Here is a 24216-nt window from a genome sequence, read left to right as displayed (position 1 = left end):
TGCAAAAAAAATAAAATGCTACCTAGGAAACTGCAATTTTTGGCAGCACAGATGCTGGATTCTCTCAAATTAGGTGTCACAATTGGAAACTTCTCTTCCTAGAAAACAAACATCACACACAATTTTAAATGATTAATGAGTAAGAATTTGCTTTATCAGTAATGTCCGTCCATAAATACCTTTATTCTGGTGCAAAATATACTGTATTGCAAAGTCATACCACTGGACAATTGGTCAGTAGAAGATACTGAGACGCTGCCTTATCGCTCAGCTGAGTCACCTTGATTAATTAAAAATGAAAATAATACTGTATAGTAAAATCATAACAAATTATAAGTTACATGTACTCATATGTTGATTTTCATGTGAGTAGAAGAAATGTAATACACTTAATAAGGAGTAAAATTAATGTGTCTCATTGATGATGGAAGTGTGTTTACAGCAACACATTTTCTATCGTGCTTAGCTTTGGGAAAATGTGCTTTAGAGATGTTTTACCAGTCAAGATCTGGTACTTTACTTACAGGCTTAAAGAACCACTTTAGCTTGTCATCTTTCTAAATTAAAGAAAGAAACAAAAGTTTGATGTTATGCTGTATATTCATTTAAAATAGTTAAACAAAAAATAGATTTTACTATAATTAGTCATCCAATATTTTTTGAATTTGTGAATCTTTTAATGATACAGGTTATGGAAATGTATTAATTATTTGTTTAATATGTCACATTAGTCATCACTTTTTGTTTTGTTTAAGTTTTTTTTTTTAGGTATGTTTAAGTGCCTGGTACATGTTCTGAAGAATACTGTATTAGATTGTTTTTAGTAAGTTTCATAACCACAATGACAAGATAATAAGTCAAAGTTTTTGAAAAAAATGCAAAGTTGATTAAAAAAAAAACGTAAAAGTTATCTTGAAAGCGAAAGTAAATTCAGTACATTCAAATGTAATGTGTCCCTCAGTAGCATTCGCTCATCGCAGGAGTAGCTCCACCCACGTGACGTTCCATGTCATGTGACCAACGAGGAAGGGCAGGATTTTTTTTTTTGACGGCAAGAGGAAAACATTACGCCTATGTGTTGGTGCACAGACAAATAAGCAAGTATTATCCTTAATATATACCCTTCAGCATGAAACATTTTGTGTCTAAACTGTCTTGTTGAATAAATCCATAGCCAAAACCTTCATAAATTTCAAATCGTTGATTGGTTATCTGACGTTTTAGCTTCACGAAGCTAAAATGCTAACAGCTGAGCAGCTCTCAATTTAATCTACGCAAATTTGTGTCAATCCACAGCAGTGTGTTTCAGAAGTACAATTGTGCTATCCGGGCCTCGGCGCGTGTATAAAAACAAAAACTTGTGTGTGAACAAATCGAACGTACGCGTTTAGCTCTTCCTTTCGGTCTTTTTCTGTAAGGCATTATCTAGCTAACTACTTAGCTAGCGCCTGTAAATCAATGATAGCTGACCTCATTCGAAATCCAATTAAATCATAGAATCCTGATTATTTCGGTACCGTACTGGGATCCGGCGTTCCTATAATAGTCACAATTGTATCAGTTTGCTCTACGTAAAGCTTTGTGGAAGGTTGCAATTCTGTAGGTTTCCTCATGACACTGTACCGCCGGTGTTACGACTAAAACGTGCACAATATTTGACTTGCATTTCAATCTGCAGCTAGCGTTTCAAGACAGACGGTCCTCGGAGAGACAGCATGTCTTACGGTCAAGGAGACAGTTATCGCCCAGTCCCTCGGGACTTCACCACCCTCATCCAAACATGCAGCTCCAATATCCAGAAAATCACACAAAACAGTAAGTGCCATTGCCTAGTTTATTACGTTTATAATATGCAAAGTCTCACTCATGCTTCAACTGAGCTCTGCCAGGATGTGAACTAAGCGATTGTGTGATATCCATCCATGACTGTCATGATAACAATTTCTTCCGGACATGAAAAGGATTGCGCCAGATGTTTTAAGTATGTCTGTTTTCATTTGGGAGGGTGGTATTCTCGTCACCTGTCACATTTCTCCAATAATAAATAAGAATCTTAGTCTAACACGATGCACAAACACCGATGTGTTTGTTTGTATAAACATGAACTACATTGATTTCTAGCAAGTTGTAATCTCTTCTGATGCACCAGAGATGTTGCATTGGAGCCATGTTTGCTGCATGGATTCACTGTCAAATGTGGCACTCCGATGTGTATGAGTCCGATAAACTATTTTCGCCAACGTTTTTGATCCAGCTATTTTATTGTTTTTTTAAATAAGATGTTGTGTCCCGTGTTGTAACTTGTGAGTTCATGTCGAGAGTTATAATGCAGACAGAGAGCCTTTGTGTTTTCCCAATGAACAGAAAGTGGGCCATGTGATGTGACGAGTCACATGCTGCTTCTTAAGCCACTTGCACACTGGCTTTCCGGTAAATCATCTCATCAGGAGTGTTGTAGCGGAGATTAATTCACTGCGTACTTTCAGACAGAACTCAAAAGAAGCAGGATGTTGCCATATATGGCCAATAATCACGATTATTCCCAAATACTTCATGTTGACAGTCTTATACTTACAGCATCATTCCTGAAGAATTTCTGCTGTAAATATTACGAAGTGAGAGCAAATTCCTCAAATTATGTACAGATTGACGGGATTTTTTTTCTTTCCTCTGACAGCCGCTCAAATCAAGAACATGGTGAGCCAGTTGGGGACCAGACAGGACAACAGTGAACTTCAAGATCGGCTGTATGTACTGACAAAATATTACTAATAGAAATGGCAAACACGAGACAATCGGTGTCCACTTCAGGCTGCGATTGACCTTTTGTTTTTCAAAGCCCAACAACTCAAACCCAAGAATGATCAGATCTAATCAGTATCGAGAAAGCAAAAAGTTGGGAAAAAAATGAGACTAAGTGTTTATTTAAAATATATAGAGAAAGAGAGCGGCGATTATCCTGTGAAGCCCGCCAAATGATGTCATGTGAGGTACCCTGAGAATTAGCACATGCAACACATTGAAGCAGTTTGACTTTCTAGAACCCCCCCCCCCTCCCCCAAACTAAAATTCCATCGAAGAACCTAAAGGGTAATTCAAGAACACTCGTACTATTCTTCGTGCAACAAAAAAAACATTGATTACATGGCGAGAGAAACTTGTGATGCCGTATTTTTTTTTGACGTGAACTTTTGCGTTTCCGCAGGCAGCAGATACAGCACTACACTAACCAACTTGCGAAAGAAACCAACAAGCATCTGAAGGAGCTGGGCTCCGTTCCTTTGCCGTCATCACCCTCAGAGCAAGTTAGTACATTGCACAGCAACATCTACATCCCGTAGACTTGAATAAATTCCGTCTCCCAACAAACCCTGAATGTAATACTGTCAATGACCCCTTACATCCTGTGCTTTCATTTCATATCATGACTGTGGCCATGTTTTATCTGCAGAGGCAGCAGAAGATTCAGCGAGAACGGCTGATGAACGATTTCTCCGCCGCTCTCAACAACTTTCAAGCGGTCCAGAGGCGCGCGGCGGAAAAGGAGAAGGAGTCAGTCGCCCGAGCAAGAGCTGGATCTCGCCTATCGGTACGTAGGAGGCCCTGATTTTTTTAATAAATTATTCACCGTATTAGTTAATTGCTTTTATTACTGTATGTGTGTTCACTATTAACCACTCTAAGCTGAAGCAGATCAAACCCGACTGAACTTGTTGACGTTGCATGACACTTGATGCAAATGGTGGTTTTGAAATCCAAAATAATATAGATCGCCGCACAAAAGCATTTGGTCTTCAAACTTTGCAACAGCAGCAATTTTTTTCCCTTGTCTTTCAGGCCGATGACAGTTTGCGAGATGAAAAGCTTGTGTCTTTCGATAAGTAAGTGAAAATGAATGTTTTTACCATTTATGGCATTTTGACAAGTTGACAGAGACGTTATTTTTATTGTTAGATTTGATTTGGCTTTAGATATTAAAGACCACTCGGGAATTGGCATGGGCCGATAATCGTGGTGATTTTTAACTGCCAAAAGAGTCCACCGTGATATTTTTGCGCAAGGTTATCATACTATCAGAATCTGATATTGGCCCATGCCTACTCAGTACATAACATTCTATTTCATCTTGATGATTATTGTTTTATTCCAGCATTTTTTTTTGCCATTCAATTTCATTAACATTTTTTGACCGATTCAAACCATTCCAATATTTCAGGATGTTCTGAAAATATATGCTTCCCAGGCTATGTCCTTATTCTTATTCCACAATTCAATATTTTCATCCCAAAAATCTCAATCTATCTCCAATTTCATCAATTAACTACTTCTCCGTTTTTCATTTTTCTTCGTATAATCAGTGTCGACCCACCTATAGTCCCACCGATACAATCCAGCTTTTTACTGTTTTGTGTTCAACAGTCAAGAAGACTGGGGTCAAATGACCACTCAGACGGAGGAGGCGGCCATCACAGAAGAGGACTTGGAACTTATTAAAGAGAGGGAAACCAACATTCGGCAGCTTGAGGTCACGGTCTTTCTTTTGTTGTTCACCGTCCTATCAAAATATGCCCGCGAGTTCTCATCCGTGTCTTCCTCCTGTTGTTTGCTACAGTCTGATATTATGGATGTCAACCAGATTTTTAAGGACCTTGCAGTGATGATCCATGATCAAGGAGAGATGATTGGTAAGAAAATAAATGTTGTTGATTTTCGTTCATTATTGGGCTATAAAATTATCTGTGATTGGATTTTTTTTTTTTTTTGGTCCGAATTGCATGACTGACTGTATTGTACATTGTGCATGTGTTGTTTTACAGATAGCATTGAAGCAAATGTGGAGAATGCTGAAGTTCATGTGGAGCGAGGAGCTGAGCAACTACAGAGAGCTGCCTACTACCAAGCAAGTTATTACTTAATGTTGAAGTACTGTCTATAGTGAATTGATTATTTCTGTCATTATTTCCTTGCGCTGCCTTAACCTCAAAATTTTGACCCAACTCGGGCTTTTCTGTGTTATATCAAAGGAGAAGCATTAAAAAAAAAATCACCCGAAGCCTAAAATATTACATGGATTGTCAAAACATGTCGACTTTCGATATGCCGTCCTGCCGTCCCTTCGAAATGCTTGCAAACGGGAGGTGCCCCCTGCAGATGTCAAATTTAGCCCTTGTCGGGTTCATTTATTGCCATTGAAAATTGGAAATATGATCAATTTTGGACATATTGAAAACCCGATGTTCTATCATGAATTTCTCACGATTTTTGCTTTAATCCTTCCAACTGCAACAAAGTGAAAATTTTGTGTTGAGACCCCCAAACCACCGGGGTGGCGCTAGTGGACAGTTTATGACATTCGCAAGCCTTTCACTGAGTTCATCGAGTGGCAAAATTCTTGCTATGCATTGTGGGACTTTTTAAAATAAATTAAAAATGAAAATTCTTCCAAGTGGAGAAAAATGAGTGGCCATAATTAAGAACAGTGAATGAGAAGGTGCTAACATCTGCTAACAACTCGTTTGCTTTTCTTCTGACAGCAAAAGTCTCGGAAGAAGATGTGCATCCTGGCATTAGTTTGCTCCATTGCGCTGATTATTCTTGGCATCATCATCTGGCAGGTGTCCAAGTGACTTCACTCCACATTATTTGCATCATTGTTATTAATATATTTTCCTCTGTCCTCCTCACACCTGAAAGTACCTGCTTGGCGCCATAAAAAGTGCAGACAGATACTGTATCAGGACCGCCAACATGAATTAGTGAAAACCTGCAAACACGCGAAACTCGAATGATCAAGGAAGGGTTTTTTTTTTTTTTTTTTTGTTCTTGCTTTTTTTATAGACACACACATTTGAAATGTGTTTAAAGGGTAACCGAGGAGGCACAGGGGAGTGAGTGATTTGTTCTTCTTTTTCTGCACTAACATTTTCACTGTTTCAAACGTTTAATCATTGCAATTAGCAGACCAAACCAGGCAAGAATCTAAAAGATTGTGATTTTTAGGGGCTGTGTAGTATTTGTCGGTCATCTCCTCATAATTAAGTGTATGCATCGCACAGTTGAAGTTTGAACACTTCCGAGAGTTGGCTGGGGCCTTAGAGTAAAACGCACATGATGGGGATGACTCCAGGTGGTCGTTGTAGTATAACTGTTGTACACATGTCTTAACGGGTAACAGTAAATCCATATTTGTAAATATTACACAGTTCTGCATTATAGCTGGCCGTATAAAGTATATCTGGGAAACGCAACGCCTGTCCTAAGAAGCATTTGAATTGATTTATATGACTCGTCACTATATGGAATAAATGTCTTGATTACAGTACTTTCATGATGTGTGTGTCTTTATTTTTACATTTCATCATGCTTGGATGAAAACAAAAATGTATTTGGCAAACAATTACATGAAATCAGGACAACTTGTTTGTATTTTGAAAAGCAGTACTGGGCCTTAGATCCACAAGGGGGCGCTAATGTCTTGCATTGGTGCAAGAGGTTTGCATGTGGGGTCTACAAGAATGGTTAGGTTTTATACAGAGCCAATGAAGACTCCAAATTGTCCATGTGTGTGAATTTGATTATGAAGTAAGTAATAATGAAAAACAGAACTGCCACAAGACTCATATTTAAGGTTTTACAAAAAGTCGTTTTACTAGTCATTCATTTCCGCTATTAGTTGCGTTCATTTTAACATCTGGAGGGATAATTGTACATTCTTTGGCCTTTTATTCAGATTTTATTCTGACCAAACCCATCCAACATTGGATGCGCATCCAGCAAATGAGAAAAGGTTTGCTTTAGCACCCTCTACAGGCACAAACTGAAACTCCCCCAAACCCGTCTCCATGTAAATGTCAGGATTTCAAACAGAAATGAGATTCTCCGTGAGGACAGTCTGCAGGGAGCAAACGAGGAACAAAAGTTCAACAATAATTTGCTGAAGTAAGGCAGAATACATGAACGGGGAGGGTGGAGGACCTTCACGGCTGGATGGTCCAAGTCCATTGCCCGAATACAGTACTTCTGAGTCCTAAAATGCAGGTACATAAACTGGCCCCTAAGGTGATTAACGCCATATTTTTTGGAGACCAATTACAACTGAAATACGACTCTTCCATCATATGTTCACTCTTTTATTTCAAATCCTTAATGATGATGTGTAAATCATAAAAAAAAAAAAAAAAAAACTACATACATTCGGAGCCAATTCTATATTGGGTGGCGACTGGAACATTCTGCAGGCTCTTATTCTTACTATTGCACATTGCGCTGTAAAATTACGTTACCTAAGAGCAAATAATGGTGTGTGCTGTTTGAGTGGCTTTATACTTTATTATATTTGTCTGTCTTCAATCAGAGCAGCTAATCTTGGGTGCATACTGCTGCCAGAGTCAATCTTCATCAATGGCGCAAAGGTGCGTGAGAAGGAACAACGATGTGTTTTAGAAAACGTTTTTTTTTTTTTTTAAACCAAGGGATCATACTTCCATGTCTGCTTTTGACTGGCTAGTTTTCTGACTGTTCTTTTTCTAAACGACTCGCCAATTCTTGTGACGTGTTAATACCAGCCACCAAGTAAGCTTTTTTTTTTCCTTTTTAACCAAGAATCATTTGTGTGCATTACATAAATGAATAAAACGCTTTTGTACAATTTGTTACACCCAGTCTAGGGGATATAACGTGTGTGCTCCCCCATCTACTCTCACCACCAGAAAAGGCCCGTGAAACTAGAGTATTGAACAAAAACAGCAGTTTTGATTGTCTTCAGAGGGAAAGCAAACAAAGAAAATAAACAAAAGATCTTCTAAATCCCTAACTAGCACAAACAAAACGGAAACGAATGACAATTGTCTCAACTACCTACCTAACACAAAAACAGGAGAAAAATGTTTAAACAGAAATGGCGTCTCCTTCCTACTACTATTCTATCTATTTACAGATTCTTCCCACCTAAACAAACGCAGCGAACAACTAATCCACAGTATTCGTATCGCTTCCTGAAACGTGGCGTTTACTGGCTGTGGGAGAAACAGAGCTCTGTCTACAGGCTGTTTAAATAGGGCAGCAATCAGGAGAGCCAGCCAATGGGAGGACACCACCTGAACACAATTGACTCACTCCAACAAAAAGGCACACACACACAAACCTAGGAGAGAACACAGTAGAACGCATCTAAAAACAACATTTGACCCGCTGGTCATAACATATTTTCATTTGAAAAATGCAATCGCATATTGTTTTATTCCCCTTTTAATCGTCGTGGCATAATCCTACAAATTATGGAAATTCCTTTGATTGATTAAAACATATACAATTTTAAAATGCAACAATTCTGACATTTCCATGTGATCTCAGCTGGACGTGCGAGATATTGTGTACAAAAATAACCATTGACCAAATTTTGGACCATATAAAACCATTACAATTACAATTTTTTTAGATACATTTTAATAGGATTTACGACACTGGTTTTCCTGCGATTTTCGCAACATTCCTTTGAGCGGCGGTCAAATTATGTCAACAAACATTAAATTCTTTGTTGACTTGTGTTTCACCTCAAAACAGTAGGTGGCGGTGCCGACCAGTTAATGGCTATGTCTTAAAGTGTCAGGTCACAGACTAATAAATAAATTAATAAATTAATAGATCATGTATTTAGCAGGGTTGGAAGGTGCATCTGTGCCTGCGGTAAAATAACTGGTGATGAGCCAGATTAGCGCGTGAGGGATTTGTTCAGGATCCGGATGACCTGTGGGTAGAAGCTGTTTGCCAGCCTGGCAGTTCTGGCCCTCAGGCTCCTGTAGCATCTGCCTGATGGCAGCAGTTCAAACAGATTGTGTTGTGGGTGAGTATTGTCCCTGAGGTTGTGTGTGCTCCATCAAAGTTTGTATCAAGTGCACACTCGCAACGTGCGCCAGTTCTAGTCAGGCGCGGTTTTAAACACCTCAGCTTCTCCGCGAGGGAGCGGACCAAGTTCTGTGCGTCACTATTACATGGTATTTGGATGGGAATGATGCAAATAGAAATGCCATGCTCGTGCGAGACTTGATATCATGACCAACATTTGAACAATTCTTCCTGTGACGAAAGTAAATACTGGAGCCAAAGTGTCACTGCAAGCTTTCCAGTCGCTGTGCAGACCAGTATACAAGTGTTCAAACTGCGAGTAAACAAACGCCATCAACACCATCAAAGCATGCCTGACATCTGCTATTGGTTGCTTCTGTTAATTATCCCAGGGTGAACCTTATGGAAAATGTGACGCAAGTCACTGGAATGTAAACAGGACACTCCCACTCCTCCGCAAACTGTATGTTGTATTGGTTCTTATCAGTCACAGTGCCTGCTTAGAGTTACTATTAGGTATGCTTTTTCCCACAGCGTTACATCTCTTGGAGACTACACACTCATGCACATACATACACACTGCTGTCGCTTAGTAGGGCCATCACATTGACATAATGCATTTCCGAGATGTATTCTTTTGCTAACATTTTTACATTGTTGACAAAGTGTTGGTGGGTCTTAGCCATGCTAACATAGAAAATACCAGAATTTGATCCCGTCTTATACACGGATGTGTTTTATATTTGGAGGATTATGTTAAGTGGCCGTGCTATGTTGAACATATATTCACTAGCTGGGTCAAATTTCAGCTCCCTTGCGTCTTTTTTTTTAATGCTTTACCTTTGATGTGAAATGGCTTGGACAAAATACCTCACAAGGTTAATTTACGTTTTCATCATGTATTCAAAAATCCTTGCCTGGTCTTTATTCTTTAAACCAGTCATTCAAATTAAGATTGATATGAAACAAAAAAGCAAATTACGTGATTTGACGTAATGTCTGCTTTCAAAAAATATTTTACGAAACAAAATGGATGCTAGCATGCAAAAATGCCAGCTGTATCTGACCCACAGTTCTGTTTCTGGACTGGCAAACCCAGATTTTTTTCTTCACATCAGGACAAACAAATCTATATACGTGGGCTAAATATATCTACACCCAATTAGAGAGCCGAGAGTTGGACATATCGTATATACAAGAATGATTGAATGATCCGGGACCGGGAAGCCAAATGGCGGTAGGAGTGGTGTCACAGGAGGATTGTGGGGAATGGGCTAAGAGTGCGCACGCTACGCACTTTTGGGTGGGTCGCACTGACTCTTTGAAAATTGGTCTGGCCACCTCATCCACCTTTTCCCCTCTTTAATTACTTCCAGATGGGGCAAATGGCGAAGCTGGAAAGACTTCAAGGGTTTTTCTCGTCTGGGTGTGTGTTAATGCGCTAAGAGGGAACGGGGAAGGAGGGTGGGCAGGAGGGGAGGTGACGTGAAATGCCACCCGGTCCTCAATAGAGGACCGATGGGATTACTTGAGGGAGAAAAATCCCCTCTCTCGTTCTTGACGTCTTACAGCGACACGGAGCGATGCATTGTGGGCCAGCGGGGCCGCTCTCCTCCTGACCCGCCGCGTCTTATCCGGCCTGTCAAAGGCGAGGCATGCCTGTCCTTGCTTGGTGCCAGTGGTATTTCCTCTCCTCCTAGACCTGCTCCAGCTGCGCTCCACAGGGACAAATCCATCTCTGCCAGTTCCTTACAAGGTCCCGCAGCTCTCGACTGCAGCCGGTGCAGAACAGACTACTTTCTGTAGTCAGATCAAGTACACTCCATGTCTGAGCAATTTTCCTGCTATTACTCCAGCAATCTATCAATAGGGGACCTGAGGGTTTTAGTAGTTAGCAATGTTGTCCCACCATCATGATTGGATCTTCAGGCTTTTCTGTGTACCGTGGTGTTGGGATGCTCCAACAGTTAGGTTAGGTTAAATCCTGAAAATCCAGGACCCGTCAAATGCCTTGGAGGCATTGTGTTAGTTCTCGTTTATCGTTCAGTTCTAATTTCTGTGCACCTCCTACATACAGTAGTACCTCTACTTATGCCTTGTTATGAAAAAAAATCACCTTACGAAATCCTTCGGCGAAAAAATATTGTCTCTCGTAATGAGAGAAAATTCAAGATATGAAAGGCGACATTGTTGGCATATAAACTAGTAGTTCAGTCCACTGTGATGTGATCGGTAAATTTTCAGTGATCCAATGTGACTAGACTATGGAATACTGTATTTATTAAACACTGGAGATTTGTCCGTGAAAAAATCATAAGTAGATGGTAAAAAGAATCATATTAGAACCTGCAGGGTTCTATTGTGATGGCTTTGGGAAATATGGTAAATTCATGTTATTGAAATGTTTACTTTAGATGAAGAAAGACACTATTTAAGGTGCAGGATTAACCTAGCGTTAGCATTTTAAGTGCAATAAATAATGCTGTTTATTTACCATCGACCATTCTACTGTCAAACTGCAATCAGTCTAAAGCCAATGTGACAATAATCACTTCAGTAGTTGCTCCCTTTCTTAGTCCTGGTTTCATAAACCAAAATGCATACTGTGCACAATCTCGCCGCCCAAAAGTAATGTTTCGAATTAAGGGTTGAGAATTTTGATTCGACTTGAAGAAATTGCTCGCTGATAAAAGAGGGGGGTTGACGAAAAATCAAGCTTTTCTATTGTAATGAACCTCCCCTTGTTCTTCCACATAGATGTCACTGCAAAGGGTAAAAGTAAGAGGACCACATGCCAGTCTCTGTGTTTGCAGCCGCTGCTTGGCTGCAAGGAACAACACAGACACCTTCTCTATTTCTCCCGCCATCATTCTGACTGTCTGAATTTTCATAAATGACCGTTCGGCCCCCTCTTTTCTCATTCAGACACGTGTCCCCCCCCCTCGGTTTTGCTCTCTTGTGGAAAACCATGTCTGGTTTAGTGCTTTGCATTCCTGCGGTTTGACTGGCACTTCCTGCCATGAGCGAGAAGTACGGCTGCAGAAGAGAGCATTCCTTCAAGGCTTGTAGATTTTTCAGGACTGTTTTTCTACCTCTCACATTCCCCTTTCATTTATGATACTGATGGAAATATCCCAGTTTGCAATCGATGCATGTCTGTAATGAAAAACCTATGGGAAAAATGTAACAAAGTCCTGAATGTGGAACATTTGCTTCAGTGGTGTTTGTGTGGGTCTACACATTTTTTAACGCCTGTTTTTTAGGGAATATGTTAAAAAGATCTGAAGTGCAAATGGTATTAGTCATTTATTTTAATGGTGAAAACACAATATCAAAGCTATATAATGATATGTGTTCTAATTTGGAGATATTTATTCATGAGCAAAGCACCATTTGTGTTTTCATTCAGAGAAGCGGAACTTCATCAATCACTCACTCACTCACGTAATGCTGTAGTGCTGGGATAGGCACCAGCAAGCCTACCACCCTACCTGCAAAACCAGCAGCAGTAAAGTTCAACTCAGGGCAGAATTATGTAAATTAGCCTCACTGTTACATCACTTACGGACAGAAACATTTCAGGGAATAGGCAACTCAAAAAAGATTTACTCGATGTTTAAATTCACATTTGGCAGACATCGCACTCGAATTTCCATAATATGTTCCTTTCTATCCATTCTTTTCCCATGGATATCCCTAAAACACAGTAAAAGTGTAATAAAAATCCAGACATGCAGAGAACAAGGCCACAGATCATTCAACGGTAGATGACCACGCTGGTGTCACGGGAATGCTTTACACCACACATTAGTAATGATTGGAGATAACTTTTAATGACCATTGTGACAGTTCCAGAGAACAACGGGCGGGTAGCAATAAAATTTATAGGCAAGTTCAGACCAAAAGTCTCTAAACACCTGAGAAGGGATCGGGGTCTTGAACAGAATGTTTCACAATCCCATACTCGTGAAACTTAGAAAGACTCGGGAACAGTTTTGCCTGAAGCATAAACAATGCATCGCTATGCTGTGAAGCTAAGTAACAAAGGGATTAAAATTCAAAAAAATGATTTTTTTACCTTGTTTTGAAGGTTTACATATTCACATTTCCAGGTATGTTGGTGAGAGTAATATAAAAGTAATGCAATAGTAGTGTAATGCATTACATTTCAAATACAATAATAATGTAATGTAATTGCATTGCAATTGTAATGCATTACAGTTTTAAAGTATCTTGCTCAACACTGTATTGTAAAGCTATTTTTTCCTTTAAAATGTTGTTTAATTGGACAATGGACACATGTTCAAAATTGATTAAAATAAAACAAACCACAACATTTTTTTTTGGGGCACTTGCCTCATGATTGTAAGAAGTGTAAAAAAAAAATTGATACTAAGTGGCGAGCAAACTAATATTTGAAAACGCCATTGACAATATTCAACAGAAGCATCTCAGTTTATGAGTCGTGTATTTCTAAGCTCCGTGTTCCTGTCAGCGCTGGCGTCCTTTTCCTCCATACTTACAGGAATTCAGTGGACGCTCACACGGTTTCACCTCACAAATGTGAATCCGAATCTCATGTGGTTAAACCTTCCCGAAACTCAAGTTAGGTGAATGTCCCTCATCCATGCGAAAGGTCAACAGGAAAAGCCTGGGCGTAAAAAAACGGACAGAAATGTGCTTCATAGTTGCCCTCGGGACAAATGTGTGCGCTTGCGTGTGTGTTCTCAAATATTTGGGAACTTGTACGTTTCGATTAGAATGTTGAAAACATGCAAATTAGACAGCAGAGGGACTATTCGGAGTCGATTTTACTTTGTAGATGGATAAAATATTCTGAAAATTATTTTAAAAAATGCATGCATTTCCTGTTTTTTCGTACAACGCAAAACCTTCGGAGAAATCCAAATGTTGTATTTTTTTCTTGCAATTTCAAAATTTTCTTCCAAAATATTCTAAATGTTCCAACTTTAAGTGTTTCAGATGATCCAAAGCAATAGCAAACATTAACTCGCACAAAAAGCTTTACATTTTTGCCACGGAAACACCCACAAAAATCTCCACATTTTTCCGTTTATCCCATGTTTATTTTTTCTACATTATTTGGCCCATTCAAACGTTCCAACTTTAAATATTTCAGATTATCTATACAATGCCAAAAGAATACCCACAGCTATTCCAGAATTTTCAAGTTTTTCAGTTTTTCTGCTCTAATTATTGCAAGTTTTGTAGGGCTAACGTTAGCAGCTAGCTTACATCATCGTAATTTTGTTTAACGTACTGTTTTACGTAAGTGTTTTCAGCTTGATACAAATTGACCACAACTATTTATAGACTATATCAATTATACAATGAAAATTAATGTCCGCTTACCTTGCCATTATTGCTAGTATGGCACCGCTCTAAATGTGTTGTCCAGTTTCTGGTGCTATCTCGCGAAGTGGACATCTCTTACCTTGTCGCGCACCTATCTATTCTAGTTTTCCTGTCTTTATCTGTGACGAAAGAAAAATAATGGGCCTATGTCCATCTTGTTTACGTATGACATCATAACAATAACTACTTGCGGATCTTAACGGAAAAAGTTTAGACCATTTCATTATCTTAAGTCTCATCATTCTTTCAAGCAACTGGGCCCCCACGAATCTCCGATTGCAGTACTTACTGCACTATGCAGTACAAATGGGATGTGAGGAATTCCATTCAAAATAATAGCGTCGGCTCAAGAAGCGATTGTTTACAAACAAAGATTTGAACGTAGCTAGTACACAGTGTTCTGCCACCATTAGAGGGTGGATGCAGAAAAACAGCGCAAACGGGAAGAGACAAATTTGCAGGCTGGCTAAGCGTGTAAGGAATGTAGCAGACTTAAACAACATCCTGAGTGAACAGAGGAGGAGGGTACCACTGTGGTTCCATCCCGGGTTCTATTTTTAGCCGTCCACCTCACCTCATTAAAGACAAGGAGTTTTTGTAACCCTGGTAGGCCTCCAGCTTGCCAAATAATAGAGAAAAATATGTAATGCGCAGTCGTAAAGTGTATAACACTGAAAACCTAAGAAGTTACACAATTTAAAACTTTCAGTGAGCGAGTCAATGCTCAAATCGTCCACTTAGTGAAGCAGATCGATCTTAGGTCTAATCCTTGACTCGGTACAATTTATGTGAAGTCTGCAGCTTCACCTCACGCTTGTGCGGATTTCTCGGCATTCTAAAATATACATTTTAGGTTACCGTGTTTTCGGATATAAGCCGTGTCATTTTTCTCATAATTTGAGCCCTGCGGCTTATAGTCCAGTGCGGCTTATCTGTTGTTTTTTTTATTTTTTTTGCTAGCCACAAATAGCCGCGAATGTGTGGATCTGTTCAAGGTTTCAAATTATGAAACAACTATAAAAAAAAGAACTGGAAAGATGTGAATTAATGGCTGTGCTCCAAAAGAGTTTTAAAAATATAGTATTTAAAAAAATAACAATAGAAAATATATGTCTAAATTGAATAAGAGAATGACTAAAATTTTGGGTACATTTGTGATGTGTACATTTTATATAGAGTCAACGGTTATTATGATTTAATTTATGTATTTATGATTGTATACTGTATTATGAGCAATATTATGTGCAAAAAAATTAAATAACAACAACAACAACAAAAAGATAAACTCCCAAGTGCCATCTTTTTGCGGAAATATCTCATTTTATCACCTACGCCTTATCAATCAAATCAATCCAATTTTATTTGTATCGCCCTAAATCACCGAAATCTCAAAGGGCTTCGAGTCCAATGCAGCTTATCTGTGACAAAAATCTTTGTTTTTGTTTTGCTCATATTTTACTGCTGCGGCTTATATGCCGGTGCGCCTTATAGTCCGAAAAATGCGGTAATTGAAATTCTAAATTACCGGGCAGGTGATTAACGTGTCCCCCCGTTTTAAAAATCCCCCTGATAGAATGGACCCGCATACTTAATTTGGTGATAGCCAAACAAAACAAAGCCACGGAGGACTGAATGGAAGGTTAATAGGCCAACCAGAGCAGACTGTAAAATAACAAGTCTCAGGATAAAACCAAAGATTACAGCTGAATGCATGTCTGTGTGAGTACACCTCAGGACAACCTAAATCCTCCTGTGCCAACTTTTACACACCTTTTTCCACTCCTTGTTATTGCAAATCTAGTTTTATAGCATTTTGAGTTTGGATTCAACTGCATAATATTGACATCAGTTTGTAGAGGAAGTTCAAAGAACTTCTCTGATTCGACGATGAATTAAGTGTTTTTCTCCACCGGAGGGTAAAATGCGGGGGGAATCGTACGTGTGTGTGTGCTGGAGGTGTATGGCAGAAATAGAAAGCTATAAAAACACTGGCTTCATTGTTCTTTTGATTTCCAACGCAGTCATCAAGATGACTGTCTGCACAGAACAAGATATGTTTTGCCTGGCTGTTAAAAACATCTATACTTGAGGTAGAGACCACTAGTATGCCCTCTATTTTTAACCTGCAATTTTTATTCAAGCCAGACAATGATTATATAAGCCACCCGCAAAACTTTCAGAGTAGCTACAGTAAGTCACCATTCTCTGAAATCATTATTACTTGAGCGATAATGACATTAGGGTTAGGGGGATCAGATTTTTTTTATTTTGCTTCTACTTCCATATATAATTAACCAGAGTTAACATGTCAAAGGATTTGGAACATATAAGAGCCAGTTTTTTTCATCTAAAGTCATACGGTTCAAATACAATGAATATCTTGGAAGGGCGCGAGCTGGTATGGGATGAAATGAAATGGGCAAAAGAGTGAAAGACCAAACAAAACAAACCGAGCTTCAAGTGCGGCACATTTACAGTATGAGAACTGGAATGTTGCGGTTTGGCAATGGTTTCGTTTCAAGGAGCCTGACACGGACCGGGAGATGGTAACATGCAAAAAATTGCTGCCAAATGCTTACCTACGACTTTAATGTGTCGAGTGATTTTTATAATTTTAAGACCTGGTTCAATGACCAAATATGGTTGAAAATATAACCAATCAATGGCGAGACGCTAGAAATTAAAGAGTAGAAATCAAATATAGCTGGGCAGGCTGAAGCGGGAGGTTGGTATGAAAACAAATGGAAGCAGGACAAAAAGGCCTATACGTAGGGGGATCAATTAGTTTTCACCTGGTGGGGATTGAACTGATTGAAGGAAACGTGGTCAGGTGAAAAAGAATGAACTGGCCGACTAACCTGCTAAGTCCTAGTGTGCTTAGCACATTATTTCAATGATTTCTTAGGATGAGACAAAATGGACACAGCAGTGGACACGAATGAATTGAGTGGGTTTCAGAGGTAGATTGGCATTTAAAGGTTTGTCTTTAAAATGATCTTTCATTGTTTGGGGGAGGGGGGGTGTATAGAGTATATCAAATTTGTTAATGGTATTGGTACTTGGTATTATCATCTGGTACTAGTATCGGTCTGAGATAAAATGGTATCGGACATCCCTGGTACTCACCGTATGGTTTGAATATGACATTTCCAGTGGGTGTTTGCTATACATTTTATTGTTTCATTCTGTTTCCATTTAAAATGAGTTTTACAAAGAAAGAAAATACATAAAAAACAATTGCGGACACTCCAAGCGGTTATGTTGGCACTTGCGACTGCTGTTTGTCTTGACTCTGGACACTTGTCTAGAGAAACACTCTGTGTCTTTAAACTCAAGTGAGAAAAATAGATTCAAGTATTGAATCTGAAGACCTTGACCCGAGGTACGAAATTCCTGGCAGAATTCTTTTCCCTCAAACTACAATGCCACAGCTATATGACGAAGACTGAGGAAAGTTGGAGACTGATCTTAAAGATGTGAAATACTTTGCACCAACCGGTGGTCTTTGGTTGAGTCGCACATCTGAGCCATATTTGAGCTTCACGATACAGTTTGTGGACAAGGAGTGGGCCTTTGAAAGTACATCATGATCTTATGAGAAAAAAAGCTTAACTTGTGAGAAGAAAAATTTGGAGCTGGAGACCGGAAACAGAAGTGCAAAAGTATAAAGCCTTTATACACTGAGATTAGACTCGGAAACTAGACTCGGGATCCTGACTAAATGCACTAGGAAGACAGCTTGACACGGCAGCTTTAGAGTTGGACTTGACGTTCTAGCAAAGCGCGAGTGGAGCAACTGTCTAAAACAAACTAAAGCCTTCTTAAGGAGACAAATAGAATTGTTTGTATTTGTGTGTGTGTCAACGGGTGTACAAGCTTTAGTCTTTTTGACAACAATCTTACTCCATAGCTTTGTGCCAACATTTTCTGGTCTCAAATAAATAGTGGTCCATGTCCAGCTGAAGAAAAACAGTCCCCAAAGCTTGATGCTGTCACCACCATGCCTCACTGTGGCGGTAATGTTTTATTTTTTATATTTATGTGCCAGAAATACCTTTTGAAATGATGGCCAGTAAGCTCGCCTTGGATGTTATTAACTCAGCCCATGTTTTTGCCAAAATTTGTCCAGCTTGAATGTTTTTCTTTATAAGAAAATGCTTCCGTCTGACCACCCGACTCCTTTGCCAGCAACAGACAAGAAGTTGCTGTCACAGAAAGTATACAATCGGTACTTGCCAAAAATTCTTGCAGCTCCCTCGATGTTACTGAAGGCTTCTTGGCAGCACCTGTGACCGGTTTTCACTAGTGTGCCACATTTTCCCCACTTGCGGATGACGGTCTTCACAGTGGATTGTAGTATAACCAATGCCCTAGTAATTTATTTATTTTTTTTCTGACTGATACATTTCAAAGATTATTGCTTTTTTTTTTACTTCTACTTTTTTTGTTAAACACATCAATCACAATTTGTCTGAGATTCCTTTTTTATTTCTACCCTATCCAGACAAGAATTGAGAACATTTTTCGATTTGCGATGCAGACCTGGCTGCAGACAGCAGAGTAAAATAAGGAGAAGTGAATAATATGGATAAATGACTGGTTTTTGGGATTTCCAAAAATAACGACGCAGGCTCTCCATAACTTTTTTTAACAACCCAGGCTAGATTAAACAAAGAGCTTCGTGTTTTAGTGAAGATGACAATGGATAGAAAAAGATATAAATAGTCTGCACACCTCTTTTCAAATGCTATGATTGTATCACAATTGTATCACGTTCGCCTTGTTAGCACGTTGTTTGGAGTTTAGCAATGACATCACACAGGAAGAACTTTGCACGACCCCAAACAAAACTTAAGTAAATTTACATGCTCAAAATAATCCCCCCAAAAATATATTATTGCTCGTGTGTACTTATAAATGATTCCTGGATCACTGAAAATGTAAAATAAAAACGTACAAATTAAACGTCCTAAAAAGGTGTTTGTCTCTCTACTCATCACCAACACACCAGCACCATCTCAAGGCAAACAAGTAAACTGCATGCATGAACAACTGTTTGTCTCATGGTCCCCTTTTTCCACAATCAAAACGCCATTTTACAGTTGTTGATCCATTATATATCTCTGTGGACTTTTAAAAAGTCTATTATAAATTCGGAATACGGAATTACAATATTGTTGATTAAAAAAATAGTATTGTATCAGACCTCCGGATTATAAACTAATACAGCTTTGTGTTAATGTTATCCATTTTCCTTTCATTACGACAGATGGAGGGAAGCTGGAATCAAAGGACCCGGCTTTATATTTGAGCAGGAAAAATTGCTCAACGTAATCAGCTTGTTCAGCCCGACCGCACTCGTAGGAGCACTCCACCCTCTTGGGTCACGGGCTAATCTGGCTCTAATAACACTGGTCAGGGTTTAACAGGTGAAGTCATGGCACAGGAAATACGAGTCAGCTGAGATAAAACAAATGATGTAAGGTCGTGACCCAGACTGTGTTTCCTCACCGCTAGCCATGCAACATTTTTACTAGCCACACAATTTTCCCGCAGTTGACAAGTAAAAATTCAAAATGCAACGATTCTGACATTTCTCTGGGATTGCAGCTGGGCGTGCGAGATTTTGTGTACAAAAATAATCATTGTCCAAATTTTGGACCATATAAAACCATTATAATTACAATTTTTGAGATGCATTTAAATAGGATTGATTACATTGATTTTCCTGCGATTTTTACTACATTCCGTTGAGCGGCGGTCAAAATATGTCAGCGAACAGAAAATACTTTGTTGACGTGTCTCACCACAAGACAGTAGGTGGCGGTAGAGACCAGTCAAAAGTGTCATCATCATGTCACAAGACAGACCACACCATTTAAAAAAAGTGTTTTTGGGTGTTAATAAATTTATCCTACATATTTATAGATATAACTGAACAATTTAGCATTACAGTAGCAAACACCCGATTAAATATAAAATCGTCCAATTTTTGGATGCTGCCAACCCAAAATTGGCTCATTTTGGATCCGCATTACGCCACGCTTCATTAGTGTAAATCACATGCCATCTTTCCTATTCAAAGTGTCAAATACATAAAATAGCAGAAAATAATTTGGGTGTGGAAAACTGATAAACAAGTCTGTCTGACTAATGTAAATGAATATGCTGTCCATTGTCATTTTGGGGATTTGTTTGAAAAAAAAAACATGAATTCACACGCCCTTTACCAGATGTCCAACAAAATGTGCTACCCCTCGACTAATTCCGCAAAAATCGTTTGTTTGTAGTTTTTGCGGTCCCGACACCTAACGAAATAACCGGCGCCAATCCAAACATGCGCTGTCGCTTTCATGCTCGGCGGAGGGAAAGCGAGTGTTTTGATTCAACTCAAAAGTCTTTTAAGACAACACGACTGACTCATGCGTCGGAAGTTTGCGTGAATAAGAGCCTATTAAAGTTTGCTTGGGCGCTTTGGCTGAATCGAGCTAAGCCGCGGCCAAAATCACCAAGCTGAGCTCCGATTCCAGTCAAACACCTTCACTCACTTCAGCTGTTGTACTGTAACACAGGATGTAATTAACGCCGCGTATCCTGCTGTGACCAACAATCTGTGGAGTCATGTGACTTGCTTTCACTCTAACGCGTATGAACAGCAAAGGGACCGAGGTTAAGGAATCGTTGCTCGCCCGAAAATATGAAAGAAGGTGACCCTAAAATGGTTGGAGAACATTTATTCTGCCCGGGTGCTGCTGGGGGATCGTTTATGATTTATTAGCGTACTAATATAAAGTCAATGAACCAATCATGAGTCTGATACTGGAAAATATATTCGCATTTGTCACTGTGGAGTGACGAAAACAACCTGGGTTATTTCAGACATTTTAGCTCTCAGGAATGTTCTGATTAAGAGCAATAATCCATGAATGTTCCTTCTCACCTTTGACCCAAGTTAACTGGCCTCCTACACGTAAATACGGTTGGGGGAAAAAAGAAGAAAATTGAAGTTGAAAGGGGACTAGAAATGGGCCAGAAAACGTATTCTCTTTCTTTCAGAAATTTTGTTGCTGTTACATCATGGCATGGGGGGGGGGGGATGCAGGGAGGCCGGAGACAAGGTGCGCTTAAAAATGTTCATTTAATATGAAGATGAAAAAAAAAAAAACACTTGGAGGATGGAATCTGAAGAACAGGTGCAGTCACCTCAGTAGAAATCTTTAAATCCCAACAAAAACACTCCATACACTCCAGCATTTGGTTAATGGGTCTGTCTGACCAGATTTCTTCTTCCTCCTGCCACCTTCTCATGGTTTGGAGGTTTGGTTGAGAGTCGAATTAATCGCTGTCATGCGGACCTGATCGACCAATGCGGGTTGGATTTCGCCCCTCCAGACCGCCAGAGGCGGTGCTAAAAGCGTTTTGAGATGGATCACCTCCTCTGCAGCGCTTTTGTTAGGATGGATCCACTTGGCTAGCCTGTGAGGAGGATCTTACCCGATGGTCTCACCTGCTCTCAAGGCATCTTTGCACTGGACACTTCCTGCCTGATGTGGCATGATGTGTTAGTTTTAGCACTTTTTGAGGGTTCCTCCCACCTGCACTCCCTTCTGAACGTTTCTTATTTTGCCTAGATTTTTTTTTGGAGTTTTTCCTTCCTCCTCCGGGAGCTTTGGTCAGGGGATGCTGTTGTGAATTTATGACATTCTGTATGATTTATTCTTCACCTGTGAAGCCCTTTGAGATGGAGTGATTCAGGGCTATACAAATAAACTTGACTTGACAGGGAACTCCATATATGGGCTGGCTTTTACGTGGCAGAGTGATTTCTGTAAAGAAAAGATCAACAGATTTTTTCGCAAGGAGTTGTCATGTTTTTCATTCTTCATCACTTCTGTAAAAACGGGTCATGAAAATTGAAAACTGCGGGTCCCAACGCGACAACATTTGAGGACAACTGGACAAGAATACGAGTTCAATGTACAACTGAGGCCTAAGGATGGATGACGCAAAACATGCGAGATGGCGTGTGGGTGTTGGATCGCGAATCATGAAGGAAATGGAGCATGAACGTATGCGTATCTGGCTTGCAGGCGATATTCGGGGTCGCTGACCTGTACGAAATGGATCTTCAAGTTCAAAAGCTTTATTGAAAACTACGAAAAATAAGTAGCATAAAAACAATGAGCAGAAAAAGTCTTCATTTTAACTGTCCTTTCTCAATGCTTACAAAGCCAGACTGAAAGCATACTCAGTCTCTCTGTTTGTGCAGCACGCCGTAGGAAACCTCGCGACTCTACGAGAAAGAACACAAAGGTGATTTATGATGGGTCAATCCCGCTCCTGTGCCAGGTGGATGTACGTCATTCAGAAGGCAAGTCAGCTGTCTGGCATGGCTGCTATTATGTCTGCAAGTAAGAACCGGAGGGGATTATGCAATGTTTGTGGCAGGAGAAAAGAGACAAATAACATGTAATAATGTGGTTACTGTGGGGAGGCGCTTTCAGAGTACACATAACAAGGATGCAATGTTTGCAGGGCGGACTTACATAAATCCCGCACTTCCGTGCTTATTTGTATTAATTACTACCGGGGCTCTGTTAACTCACTCATTACCTGCACAATTACAATGAATTTTTTCGGATTTTTCAAGTAATGCATTACATTATTACTTTTTTAATGCATTACTCCCAACATTGGTTACCGTAATTAAGTAAGAATACAACTGATATAAAAATGCACATCTGAGTATCATAACTCGGCTTATGAGGCTGATGGATCAATCTTTCTCATATGGTGTCCAATTTAAAAAAAAAAAAAAATCTAATCTTTAAATTACCGTTTATAGATTATAGATAAAGTTACACACTTACTTTTAGGGAAAAAGCGTGTCTTATATTTGGGGAATTACGGTAATTCTCCAGCAACACGAAAAAAAAAACAGATGCTTGTCTGGACTATCTGAATTAAACACACCAAAAGACAACAAATGTCGTTCTAAATTCAATCATTAAGACACGGAATTCACAGCACTCTATTAAGAGTATTTTTTATTTTTTTTAAGCGTATCCAAAAATACTTCTCACTAGTTAAGGAGTACTTGGCCAATAACAATAAATGGGCAGTAAATGAGTCAATCCCAGATTAAGATGTACTTAATTTATTTGACTGATCAAGTATGAAATCCTACAGTGCAATTTCTACTTATTCTAAGATCATCCATGTCAGGGCACACCCTCAAAACATCACATGAACCAGCTCTAAGTCAAAGGGTACAAACAGAATCCCGGAAGAGAACCTGCTGCGTAGCAGAGGCAGACAACATCGGATGGAAACACCGGAACAAAGGCATCCAAATGTCAAAAGGTCAATGACTCGGAGTTAATGGATCAAAGAGGACCTCCGAGTTTGTGGGCACTGTCTAATGCATCCATATCATCAGGCAAGCAACCATCCATCACAACTTCCTCCTTAAGATGTTTTGTCACGACTCGCACGCATTCTTTAATTCCTTTGGGGTTTTCCAGGTTGAATTCCCATGGGTCAGCAAACTTCATGTTTTTAAACCTGTGTTTTGTCCAGTGTAATCTGTTGAGTTTTTTTTTTTACCCTTTTGAGTGATTCATCCATGTGGGTCTGAACACTGCCATTGTGCTTGGGCACAAACCAAAACAACCCACGCTGTGACCCTTGGGTGGCCCCTTGTCGTATTCATATTGGTTTATTGTGGCGAGGACGTCATCAGACCTCAATCCAAACCATCTGTGAGGCTTAATCAGCAAGTTTGAGCTAAACGGTTCTTTTGGTCAGGGTGGCCTTGCGTGCACGAAAGCTTTCAATCATTAGTACTTGGATCATGCGCATACAAACATAAAGTACCGTATTTCTCTGAGTAAAAGTCGGGTTTTTTCCCCCTCGTTGTCAACTCCCATATTAGAGGGGCTTGGCTTATTCCCGCATAACTCAAAACAGACCGGTTTGAAAAACATTAATCTGAAT

The 24216-nt window shown here is 39.5% G+C and overlaps 1 protein-coding gene across 1 annotated transcript; it reads left to right on the top strand.

Annotated features, from left to right (window-relative positions):
• The first annotated feature begins 1013 nt into the window (after nt 1-1013).
• stx12 (syntaxin 12) lies at nt 1014-6322 on the top strand. The gene is made up of 10 exons (XM_088405650.1): nt 1014-1097; nt 1679-1815; nt 2678-2747; nt 3206-3305; nt 3452-3589; nt 3838-3881; nt 4420-4525; nt 4613-4685; nt 4818-4900; nt 5535-6322. Exons 2-10 carry the CDS (start codon nt 1716-1718, stop codon nt 5625-5627), a joined length of 807 nt encoding a protein of 268 aa, XP_088261776.1. The 5' UTR covers nt 1014-1097; nt 1679-1715; the 3' UTR covers nt 5628-6322.
• The last annotated feature ends 17894 nt before the right edge of the window (nt 6323-24216 follow it).

This window comes from Hippichthys cyanospilos, chromosome 21, assembly GCF_059441005.1.
Source record: "Hippichthys cyanospilos isolate Australia breed blue-spotted pipefish chromosome 21, RoL_Hcya_1.0, whole genome shotgun sequence".
Classification (NCBI taxonomy): domain Eukaryota; kingdom Metazoa; phylum Chordata; class Actinopteri; order Syngnathiformes; family Syngnathidae; genus Hippichthys; species Hippichthys cyanospilos.
Note: the sequence above shows the minus strand (reverse complement) of the source record. Positions and strands in the feature narration are given on the sequence as shown.

Bases quoted from the DNA above. Each gene is read 5' to 3' on its own strand.
- stx12 (XM_088405650.1), top strand. From the start codon at position 1,716: ATGTCTTACGGTCAAGGAGACAGTTATCGCCCAGTCCCTCGGGACTTC. The intron at 3,306-3,451 runs GTTAGTACATTG...TTTTATCTGCAG, and splicing joins CGTCATCACCCTCAGAGCAA to AGGCAGCAGAAGATTCAGCG. The intron at 4,901-5,534 runs GCAAGTTATTAC...TTCTTCTGACAG, and splicing joins AGAGAGCTGCCTACTACCAA to CAAAAGTCTCGGAAGAAGAT.